This window comes from Tenrec ecaudatus, chromosome 4, assembly GCF_050624435.1.
Source record: "Tenrec ecaudatus isolate mTenEca1 chromosome 4, mTenEca1.hap1, whole genome shotgun sequence".
NCBI lineage: Eukaryota > Metazoa > Chordata > Mammalia > Afrosoricida > Tenrecidae > Tenrec > Tenrec ecaudatus.
Window position 1 is genome coordinate 118,107,956 of NC_134533.1, and position 12,429 is coordinate 118,120,384.

At 50.1% G+C, this 12,429-nt stretch overlaps 1 protein-coding gene across 1 annotated transcript; it reads left to right on the forward strand.

The window, feature by feature from the left end:
• Positions 1-280: 280 nt before the first annotated feature.
• Positions 281-2,656, forward strand: UPK2 (uroplakin 2). Its single transcript, XM_075548789.1, has 5 exons — positions 281-428; positions 866-997; positions 1,149-1,287; positions 1,507-1,577; positions 2,205-2,656. Exons 1-5 carry the CDS (start codon positions 371-373, stop codon positions 2,339-2,341), a joined length of 537 nt encoding a protein of 178 aa, XP_075404904.1. The 5' UTR covers positions 281-370; the 3' UTR covers positions 2,342-2,656.
• The last annotated feature ends 9,773 nt before the right edge of the window (positions 2,657-12,429 follow it).

The following is a 12,429-nucleotide window of genomic DNA, read 5'->3' on the forward strand; positions in this document are numbered from 1 at the left end:
GTGGGGCGTAGCACAGTCCCCTAAAGCCCGGCCCTAGGAATACTGCACCTGGCTGTGTTGCGTCCCCAGAGACAGGATGATCTCAGCCCCCACTACTGATGCCCTGACCCCTGGCAGCTGAGTGAGTCTCTGGGACCCAGCCTGGGCATTCAGCCCTCCTCAGTGCAGTACCAGCTCCCCATCCTGAAAAACCTGTCTGGGGGCCCCCCTGAGGCTGTGGAGCCCAAGGGGCAGGTTGGACAGGATTCCCCTCCAGCCCCACCCACTCTGAGGACAAAATCAGCCACCCCAGGGGCAGGGCCTCACTTGCCTGTGGGAAGCCCCAGCCTGCCAGCACCCATTCCAGCTCCCCACCTAGCCATCACCAGCCATGGCAACAGGGGCCCGGATCCTGACTCTCCTGGTCATCCTCGCCCCAGCAGCTGCAGGTCACTGGGGGTGGGGGGAGAGGGACAAGAGTGGGACCCTGGGCAGGAGGCACTTTGCCTTCTGTGACTCTCAAAGAGGGATGGTTGGAGCAGTGACCGGGCATTGTCCCCAAGGCACACTCCCAGTCACCTTCCAGACCCAGGATGGGAAGGGGTGAAATGCTGCCTGCTCCTGCTCCCAAGGTTGGCGGGGGGGGGGGGGGGGGGGGGGGGGGAGGGGGGGGGTGTTGGAGGGGGGGGTGGTACTGGGGAGGGGTGATAGCAGAGTATCCAGCGTGGACAGCTCAAGCCTGCCACCTGGTGGCCAGACAAGCAAGGCTCCGCAGCAGAGCCTGCAGAGGACAGTGTTCTTAGAACTGGCCCCAGGAGGGACAGGCCGGATCTGACTGCAGGGAGGGGATTGTTCCCCATCTGAACCCCTCCTGGCCTCCCCACAGACTTCAACATCTCAGACCTTTCTGGCGTGCTGTCCCCTGTGCTAACAGAGAGCCTGCTGGTGTCCTTGCCCCCCTGTCACCTCACAGGGGGCAATGCCACGCTGATGGTCCGCCGAGCCAATGACAGCAAAGGTCTGCTTACCTGCACTGGAGACATCCCCTCTGTCCCCGGAGACCCCTTCCAGAACGCCCCACCTCCCTTTCTGCGGGGGGCACCCATACCCTAAAGGGCAACTTGGGGTCTGCAGAAACTTGACTGCCTCTATCCCAATTTCCGGTCCAGTGGTGAGGTCCAGCTTTGTGGTGCCCCCGTGCCGTGGCCGCAGGGAGCTGGTGAGCGTGGTGGACAGTGGGGCAGGCTTCACGGTCACCCGGCTCAGTGCCTACCAGGTGACAAGCCTCGTGCCAGGAACCAAATACTAGTAGGTACCTCACCCACAGGGCCTGAGACAACAGGGGTGGGGTGGGGGTGGGGGTGGGGGTGGAGGGCGGGCAGAAAGAGAAGCCGGTGACACCAGGATGTGGACGAGGAGGAGTCGGTGACGGGGCATAAAGAACAGACAGACACCCGTGGGAGCCGCCAGACAAAGGCGGTCCCTCCTACCTGCGGAGTACTGACTCCACTCTCACTCCCGAAAAAGCATCTCCTACCTAGTGAAGAAGGGGACAGCCACGGAATCCAGCAAAGAGACCCCAATGACCACGCTTCCTCGTATGTAATAGCCCTCCACCCCTTTGACGTCTCAGTGCCCACAAAGTCTTGTGTCCCCCTTCTCCCTCTCCAGCCCCTTCTTCCCCTCCCCTCCCCCAGTCTGGATTATCACCCGCCCTGCACTTGCCCCACCCCACTCCTTGCTTCCCCAGCCCCTCCCACTCCTCCGTTGGCACTTCTGTGCCACCTGGCATTTAAGGAGACATTTCCTCATCTGCCTCCTTTCCTAAATGAAGGCTCTTGCGGGTAGGGTCTGACCGAGCTTCTGCATCCTCTGAGGCTGCACGGGCGCTGCAGCAAGGTGCATTTGATGCCTGCTGCCTTGGCTGGACCCGTCCATGGCTCGATGGATAGATAGACGGTGGGACGATGAGTGGGTGGGCTGGCGAGGCTGAGTTTCAGGCCTGGTAGGGCAGCGGTTGCAAGTTGGGCTATGATCCGCACACCCAGCAATTCGAAGCCACCGGGTGCTCCAAGGGAGAAAGACCGGGCTTTCCACTCCTGTCAAGAATTAGTCTTGGGGACCCTCAGGGGCAGTTGGCCGCCATGAGTCCGGATGGATGGTGGCGAGGCTGATGTTTGGAGTGAGTTGCCCACCGAGGCCTCTCCTCTGTCTTTGCCTAACAGGAAGGAAGATGGAGTCCATTGGGTTGGGGATGGCCCGGACAGGGGGCATGGTGGTCATCACGGTACTGCTCTCCGTCGCCATGTTCCTGCTGGTTGTAGGCTTCATCATCGCCCTGGCCCTGGGTGCCCAGAAGTGAAGAGGCCTGTGCTAAGCTGCGGGCTCTTCCAGGAAGCCCAGGGCACTGTTCCCCCTCTCCCAGGTTTTACCTTTAGCTCCTGCCTCCTCTCCTGAGAAGGCTGCCCCTCTCCACCTTCAGTCCGCCCTCTGATTCTTCCAGTCGTTGCCTCCCTCCCCTCTCCACTGAGCCCCCTTCCCCCCACGCCCTCAGAGCCCTTCACCCCACCAGCAGAATCCACTCGCACCTCCTTGGCACCACTGGCCGCGCCAGTCCCCACTCATGCCTCTCCCTCCCGGGGAGCATGGAGTCCCTGCAATAAAGCCTGAAACCGCCTCCCTCCGCTGTGTCTGTCCCCGTACTGTCCACTTCGCTGCGGAGCCCGAGTGGGGCAGTGGTTCCGCTGGGCTGCTCCCCACAAGGCCGGCTGCTTGAAAGCACCGGCGTTCCTCAGGAGGAAGGCAGCCTTGGCAAGGGCATTCCTGTGATGAGGACATCCCTGAAACCACAGGGCACTTCTGCTGTCCTACAGGGTCCTTGCTGGCAGTGAATGTTTGGGTGTGGACCTATGGCATTCACGTCCAGGCCAGGTGGCAGTCCTCCCTCCTGGCCCTGTGATCCCAGGACTGCTTTTCCATGAGGCGAAAGAAGCCAGGAGTCACAGTGGATCTACCCCCCTTCCTCAGGTGGGGAGGGGGAGCAGTGCAAGGGGGCATTCTGGGAGAAGAGACAGGACCACCCAGGTGAGACCCAAGGATGGGGTGCTGGGGGGGAGAGGGGGGAGAACAGACTCAAATAGCTCCAGGCTGGAATGTTGGGAGCGGAAGAATGCTGGGTGGGCAGGCTTCCACCTGCAACTCAGGGAAAAGGGCAGGGCGTGAGCCCCATTCACTTTTGTCTTCTCCAATATGCCCTGGAATAGCCCTTACTAAGAGCTGCAAGGACCAAAATCTCTCAGGTGACCCCCAACTGTCTCTTCCACTTTCACAATATTCTTGCCCATGTCCTGTGTTCTCTCTTGTTTGTACACAAACTGTCATCAAGTCGCCCTGAGCTCACAATGACCCTGCAAGACCAGGTAGAACTGCCCCAGTGGGTTTCAGAGACTGTAACTTTATGAGAGTAGCCAGCCTCTTCTTTCTCCTGCAGAGCGGCTGGTGGCTTTGAACTGCTGACCTCATGGTTAGCAGCCTAGTGTGTCATTAATGCTCCCCTGGTTCCTGCCTTTGTACGGACGATTCCACATGCCAGGGCTGCTCTTTCAATGACCCAGATGGACCCCCGTTTGCATAGTTAGTTCTCCATCCATCATGTCAGCTCAGTGTCCCTTCCCTGGGGACACCCTTACCGACCTTCACTGCTCCCCATTAGAGTGGGCCTCCATCCAGTTTTTCAGAACACTGCCATCATTTGCAATTCTATGCTGTGTGATTATTCTGCTGTTTCTCCCACTAGACTGCATGCAATTACACTGGCCCCACAAACACAACCCCGGGGACACAGCAGGTTCCCAATCAATGCCTGTTGGCCTCATGGACAAACCAAGGAGTGGACGCGGGAACCAAGAAGGCCCTGGATAAACCCAAGGGCCCGGTGCTCACACCTGCCACGGTTCATAGCTCTTGTCACATTTGGGGGAGAAAGACCGGACTTTCTAGACTCTCGGAAACCCACGGGCCACTCTCCCCTGACCGCAGGGTCTGCTGTGAGTCGGAATTGATTCGACGGCAGTGATCTTCTGTCACTTGTGTCTTTATGTGCCTGTTCACATTTGTGTGCACATGTGTGGGGGGTGGGTCTGTCTTTCCCCCTAAATCCCATGTAATTTCCAATAGGGAAGAAAGTGTCTGTCATAAGGGGAGCAATAAGTGATCCAAAATCAGTAGCAAGGAGGGTGTGAGAGGCCTGGTAGGGATTCAGCAAGGGCAAAGTAACCGAGAGAAATTAATGAAACCCAAATGAAGGCTGAGCATGATAATGGGACAAAAGGAAAGTAAAAGGAAATAGAGGAAAGAACTAGGTGACAAAGGGTATTTATAGAGGTCTAAAGACTGGAATGTACATATGTAAATATATTTATATGAGTGTAGGGAATCAGATCTATGTGCATATATTTATAGGTTTAGTACTAAGGCAGCAGATGGACATTGGGCCTCTACTCAAGCACTCAATGCAAGAACACTTTGTTATATTAAATTGGCATTCCAGGATGCACACCTTCCCAACACGTTTGCTGAAGATAAATATGTGCATAAGCAAATGTGGTGAAGAAAGCTGATGGTGCCTGGCTATCAAAAGATATAGCGTCTGGGGTCTTAAAGGCTTGAAGATAAACAAGCGGCCATCTAGCTCAGAAGCAACAAAGCCCACATGGAAGAAGCACACCAGCCTGTCTGATCACAGGGTGTAGAAGGCACCAGTTATCAGACATCAAAGAACTAAAAATCATATCAGTGGGTGCCCACCTTCCTGATACGATCAATGAAGACAAATGTGTGCATAAGCAAATGTGGTGAAGAAAGCTGATGGTGTCCAGCTATCAAAGGATATAGAGTCTGGGGTCTTAAAGTTTCGAAGATAAACAGTGGCCATCTAGTTCAGAAACGACAAAGCCCACATAGAAGAAACACACCAGCCTGTGTGACCATGAGCTGTTGAAGGTATCAGGTATCAAGCATCAAGGAACAAAAAATCATATCATTGAAAATGTGGGTGAGTGCAGAGTGGAGACTCAAAGCCCATTGGCAGCCAACCAGACACCCCTTACTGAAGGGTTGTGGGGAGGAGATGAGCCAATCAGGGTGCAGGGTAGCAACGATGAAACATATAACTTTCCTCTAGTTCTTAAATGCTTCCTCCCCCACCCCCCCAACTATCATGTTCCCAATTCTACCTTGCAAATCTGGCTAGACCAGAGGATGTACATAGGTACAGAAAGCAACTGGAAACACAGGGAATCCGGGACAGATGACTCCTCCAGGACCAGTGGTGAGAGTGGCAATGCCTGGAGGGTGGAGGGAATGTGGGGTAGAAAGAGGGAACTGATTACAAGAATCTACGTATAGCCTCCTCCCTGGGGGAGAGACAGCAGAGAAGAAGGCGGGGGAAACGTCAGACAGTGTAACATGACAAAATAACAATAATTTATGAGTGATGAAGGGTTCATGAGGGAGGGGGAGTGGGGAGGGAGGGGGAACATGAGCAGAACCCGTGACAAAGATGCCGGCTTGGTTACCTGGTGCTGCTGTAACAAACCCCACAAGGAGGCGCTTTTGGTGAACAGAGCTTCACTTCCACACCATCTAGGGGGCCACGAGTCCACATTCAGGGTGCCAGCTCTAGGAAAAGGTCTTTCCTGGCCCCCATTCCGGGGGGAATTCTTGTTTTGGCTTCTTCGCCCAGCATCCCTCACTTCTAGACAGCCAGGCAGCATCTCTCCCTTCCCCCTTCTTGGCCTCTATGCCTACTGGATTCTCCTCGGGTCTCACCGTGCCAGCAGCGCAGTGACAAAGGAAACTGTTCCCAAATGGAATTCTATCCAAAGGAACAGGGGTCCAACCCGAGTCCACTGTCATCACATGCATCCGGACTCATGGGAGCTACAGGACAGAGTAGAACTGCTTGCTCCCAATGGAGTCTCCAGGGACAGACAGGCTCCCCTTTCTCGCACAGGGCGGCTGGTGGATTTGACCAGTCAACCTTGAGGTCGTCCCCACATCCCCATAATCAGCAAGTAAACCTAATACAGAATGTGGTCAGTGCTACGAATAGTGGCAAGCCGGATGAGCGCCGAGACCCGTCAGTTTGAGAAGCCCAGGTGGCGTCGTGGTTGTACCCGGGGCTGCTAACTCTAAGGACACCAGCTGCCCTGAGAGAGAGACGGCGCCCACAGGGCAGCTCTACCCGGTCCTGTAGGGTCGCGTGAGCGGGCATAGACTCCATGCAGTGAGCTTGTGCTTTTTAGAAGTGCCATGAGGCCGGAAGGCTTGAGAGACGGACAGGGTGCCCACACCCTGCAGAGGGAAGGGACTGGCCTAGGCTTCCCATCCTCACTGCACTGCCCACGGAGGTTGGAATCCCCAGCCTTCTGGGGAGTCAGGGATCGAGAGTCAGGCTTTGCCCCACATTAGAATCAGCCAGAGAGCTTTAAACTAACTTGCCACCCCGGGTCCTCCTCCAACCAGACTCAGGCATTAGTCTCTTTTTAAGATTCCCAAGAGATGCCAACGTGCATCAAAATTTAGGAATTACAGACAAAACATTTTAAACTGGTAAAGTGATTGTAAAAGGTCCACAAAGGGGTGGGAGCGTAACTGAAAATAATATTAATAAGATAAAAACAAAATATCATAAGAAAAAAGATGAGAAGAATATCTAGCCAAGTATAATCACGGTAATTACAGAAGGAAAACATTGGTCCAATTTACACGAAAAATTTAGAATAGGCAAATGCATCGAGACTGGGTGTGTTAGTCCTTACCAGGGCTTGGAGGGCGACAGAAAGAGGGACTCCTGGCTTAGAGGACTCGGGATTTCTGCTCAGGGTCACGGGACATGTCGGGGACTGGGCTGGTGAGGGCACACCGCATGATGGGCCTTGCTCAGTGTCAGTGGAGGGTTCATAAGAAAAACTGTTGAAATGGCAAATGTTTAATTAGACATATTTACCACCACAAAACGTAGTACATTATTATTATCATCCTGATTAATTTTGTTTTGGTATGTTTCCCTTGCTACTTTCTCTATTTCCAGGTTGTCTTAATCTCGGCATTAGATAAATAATTACAATTAGGGAATTATTATATTTAGTTTTAGATGGTATTAAAGGCAAAGTCTCAGAAAACTGTTACAGTTTGATTTTAGTCTAGTTTTTAAAAAATTAATAAGAATTCAGGTGAGCTTTGGATGGCTAGTCCCAAGGTTGGGGGTTCAAACCAACCAGCCAGTCTGAGAGAGAAAGGTCAGGGTACCTGCCCCTGAAAATACGCACAGCCTCTCGAAGAAGAAGTGGAATTTTCTATGTTGGAAGATGGAGATTCTCTGTCAGGGGAGCCAGCCTTTACACCTCATTATAGGCCCAGCAGGTGCAATTGTATGGCGACAATAAGTAAAGATTACAGTAAAGTCATAGAGAATCTGAGAGATATAAGAGAGATCGAAGTAATGGAGTCAGACACATTTCATAGTAGCATGCTCACCTCAGCCTCTCTTGGTGGTACAGGGCAGGAGAGGGAGGGGAGGGGAAGGAGGACAAGGGGAGATGTGGGGGGGGGGAGTGAGGACGTGAGGGGAGAGAGCCTTTTGTTGCTAACAAATATATATCTTTGGGAGGCATGCAAGCCCCCTAAGTACAGGGAAAGACATATGTCACGGGAAGGGGTTGCACTATAGGTAATACAGTAATGAGAGGGGCTGATCTAGGAGTATACATGCAATAGGAAGGGGAGGGACTAGGGGTACACGTGTGACAAGATGGGCGGATCCCTGACTCAGGATGGCAGCCTAACTTTGGATGTCACTAGGCAGGTTTGACCTGTTCTCTGGATCTCCATGGAAACAATTACTACCCTTATCAGTAGGGTGTGAGCCCCACCTCCAGTGGACCAGACATTAGTCTGATGGCTGACAGTCTTCAGGAGAACATCTCTAAGCACCTGACCTCCCACCAGGTGCTGGCAAACAGCCTCTCATGTTTAGCATACCTTTGGGGAGACAACGCTGGGAAGAAGTCTTTTTATATCCCACAATTCTCTACATTGAAAGGCCCAAAGACACAACTAGAAGATTGTTGGCACTAAGTGAAAGATTCAACAATGTAGTAGTGTCCAAGATCGATGTACAGAAACCTATCGGACGCCTGTATACCCATGAAGAGTGCTGAACAGGAAATTAAGCATATAATACCATTTTCAACAGCCGCCCAAAGACGCAATCCTTAGAAATAAACCTAGCTAAAGAAACATAAAACTTATGCAAAGAAAACCACAAAGCAAGAAACCAAGAGGCCTCCGCAAATGGAAGAAGATGCCATATTCATGCACAGGAAGACTCAACATTGTGAAAATATCAGTGTTACCCCAAGCAATCAAAACATAGAATGTAATTCTGATCCACATCCCAGTACCATCTTTTAAGAGATGGAAAAATGAATTATCGGCTTTAGGGGGGCAGGGAAGAGACCGAGGACAAGCATAGGCCCTGAAAGAAGAGCAAAGTGGGAGGCCTCTCCCTTCCTGACCTCTCCAGCCACGGCCGCCCAGACAGCAGTCACTGGTACGAGGCCTAAAAGACCAGGCTAGGGAACTCAGACAGAAATCCATTCCCCTACAGACAAGTGATTTTTGACAAAGGGCCCCAAACCAAAAACCAAACTCACTGCCATCGCGTCAATGCTGACTGATGGCAACCCTATAGGACAGGGTAGAACTGTGGGTTTCCGAGCCTGGAACGCTGTACCAAGTGCCGTCTTTCTCCCAAGGAGGACCTGGGGGTTCTGAAATGCGACCTTGTTTCTACAGAATCATGTATGCTGGGTTTCATACACACACACACACACACATACTTGAAAAATACATAACAGAGTCAAGAAGGCTACCAATCATGACAAACTACAAGAGATAAAGCCCAATATGGGGGAAAACCCCAGAAAAGATTGAAAACCAGATCAAGCACAGAGTGTATCAAAAGGGAGGTCAGACGACAAGGCTTAACTATTAAAGTTACATGTATCACATTAAACTACCACAGTCCTCTGTCCGATGACCAGGGGCTCTCATCCTCGGTTAGGGTCAGAGGGAAATCTCTGGAGCTCGCTCCGTGTCGATCTGGCAAATGTATTTTGGGCTTCCGCTGCCACCCATAAATAACCTGCACACCAGACTCTCACAATTTCAGCTCTGATACCATTCCTTCCTTCGAATTTGGATTATATAATTTACAGTCCTTGGATCGCAGATATTGCTGCGTCTTCCATCTGGGCTTAGTTGAAGTCTCACTTCGATGGCTGCTTGTTGGAAAATCAACATTTAAGACCCCTGATATGATACTATCCCAATTGACAGCCAGGCACCATCTGATTGCTTTCACACACTTTTCCGTAGTCCCCTTATCATCAGTGGTCTCGTCATGGCTTCATGAAGGTGAGTATCATGCAGGGGTAGGTTTTAAGAACTAATTGTTGTTTTTTCCCCTCCAGTTTTTTTTTTCTCCTCTTTTCTTTTTTTACATTTTATTAGGGACTCATACAACTCTTCTCACCATCCATACATATACATACTTCAATTGTATAAAGCACATCCATACATTCCCTGCCCCAATCATTCTCAAGGCATTTGCTCTCCACTTAAGCCCCTCAGGTCCTCTTTTTTTTCCCCCTCCCTCCCATCCCCTCCAGTTTTATTGGAACATAATCCACATCATGCAATTCAATCATACAATCATGTCAAGAAGAACTGTGCAATCATTACAACAATCAATTTCAGAACATTCTATTTTTTCCCCATGGATAAATCACCTTTAAAATGAACTGTCCAGGACAGATAACCCCTCAGGACAAATAATGAGAGTAGCAATACCAGGAGGGTAAGGGAAAGGTGGGGGGAAGAAGGGGAAACCCATCACAATGATCTCCTCCCCGGGGGATGGAAAACAGGAAAGTGGGTAAAGGGAGACATTGGTCAGTGTAAGACATGAAAAAATAATAACAATTTACAAATTATCAAGGGTTCCTGAGGGAGGGAATGTGGGGGAGGGAGGGAAAATGAGGAGCTGATACCAAGGGCTCAAGTAGAAAGAAAATGTTTTGAAAATGATGATGGCAACAAATGTAAAAGTGTGCTTGACACAATGGATAGATAAATGGATTGTGATAAGAGTTGTATGAGCCCCCAATAAGATGATTAAAAAAAAAGCTGTTTGGAAGACAGGACCGTGTTGAAGAGCCAGAGAAACCACAGCCCTGCACCTGTGTTAGATGTGAAAGGGGCCTGCCCCACAAGGCACGTGCCGCTGCTTTGCCTGATGGTTTCTGTCAACCTCCAAAGACGGACTTATTGGTGAGGGCAGCTGGACAACTCTGAGAGCCTCTGAGCGCAGTCCACCTGGGCACTCCCTAGAAAGTACTGAGAGTTGAATGAAGGTCGAACATGACAGTGGGACAGGAGGAAAGAACTAGGAGGCAAAAGACATTTACAGAGGTACAGATATAGGCATGCACATATGTAAATATGTAAATATATTAGTAGGGATATAGGTCTATGCACATAAATTTAATGTTAAGTATTAAAGTAGCAGACGGGCATTGGGTCTCCACTCAAGTCCTCCCTCAATGCATGAACACTTTGTTCTAATAACCTGGCATTCTGGGATACTCACCTTCCTGACATGATCCCTAAAGTCAAAATGGGCACATAAGCAAATACGGTGAAGAAAGCTGATGGTACTCGGCTATTAAAAGATACAGTGTCTGGGGTCTTAAAGGATTGATGTTAAAGAAGTGGCCATCTAGCAGAGAAGCAACAAGCCCATGTGGAAGAAGCACACCAGCCTGTGTGATCATGAGGTGTGGACGGGATCAAGTATCAGGCATCAGAAGACCTCAAACAAACAAATGTATTGATGCAAATGATGGGAGTTGGAGAGGAGACCCAAAGCCTGCCTGTAGACAACTGAACATTGCCCCACAGAAGGGTCACAAGGAAGAGATGAGTCGGTCAGGGTGCAGCGTAGCACCAATGGAACACACAATGTTCCTCTAGTTCTTTTTCCCCCCTCTAGTTCTTTAATACTCCCCCACCCCACCCCATGACCCGAGTTCTACCTTACTAATCTGGCTAGACTGGTGCAGATAAGAAGTCTCAACACACAGAACCCAGGACAGACAAACCCCTCAGGAACAGTAATGGGAGTATTGATACTATAAGGGTAGGGGGAAGCTGGGGAGAGAAGGGAGAGGAAGGGGGAACTGATTAAAATTATTGACATATAACCCCTCCCCCAGCCCAAGGGGCTGAACAACAGAAACGTGGGTGAAGGGCGACAGTGGATGGTGTGAGATATAAAATTCTAGTTTATAATTTATCACGGGTCCATGAGGGTGGGAGGGTCGGAGAGGGAGAGAAAAAAGGAGGAGCTGCTACCAAAGGCTCCGCAGAAAGAAAATGTTTTGAAAATGATGATGGCAACATATGTACAAATGTGTTTGATACAATTGATGTATGGATTCTTATAAGAGCTGTAAGAATCCCCAACAAAATGATTAATTAAAAAAAACAGCAACCCTAAACAGGGACATTTTACAAGATAAATGGCCTAAACCAAAAACCAAACCCCCTGTCTTGAGTCTATTACAACTCATGCTGGGCCTGTACAACAGAGTAAAATTGCTCCATAGAGTTTCCAAGACTGGAAATATTTTTAAAATAGTTTTGATATGATAGTCACACATCATACACTTCTGCAGTTGTCCCTTTTTAAAAGCTTCCGTCGGCACACCTTCGCAATCAGTTTAGTGCTTCCTCCCTTCCCTACTCCTCGTTTGTCCCACAGTCCCTTCCCCTCCCCTCCCCACAACCACCCCTCCCCCATAAGCCACTGTATCAGTTATTGTCTCTATGCATCCACTCCTTCTGTGCTTCATAAATTGGTACACCCAACCGAAACAATCAAAAACCAAACCAAAATGAAATGGAAATAATAATAAAGATAAAAATAGAGAGTAAGAAAGAAAAGGCTGCCAGCAATATTAAACAGCCAGAGAAGAAATGTCTGCCATGGAACAATGAGAAGTACTTAAACCTGAAGCAAATTCAAGTTGGGTCACGAGGGAGGTCAGCTGACCCCGTATCATATTGTACCATAATTTGATCCGCCGTAATCAAGTTCACAGTCATCTCTGTCTCTCACCTGTGGCCAGTGAGAATCTGTCAGAGGTTAAATCTACCTGGACTCGGCAGATGGATTTTGGGGTCCTACTGCCTTCTAATATACTACTGGGTGTTCACAATTTAGGCCCTGATACTTTTCATCATATTTGGATTTTATTATTGTCATCTTTGGATCACACAGACTGGTGTGGTTTTTCCATATAGACTTAGTTGATGTCTCACTTA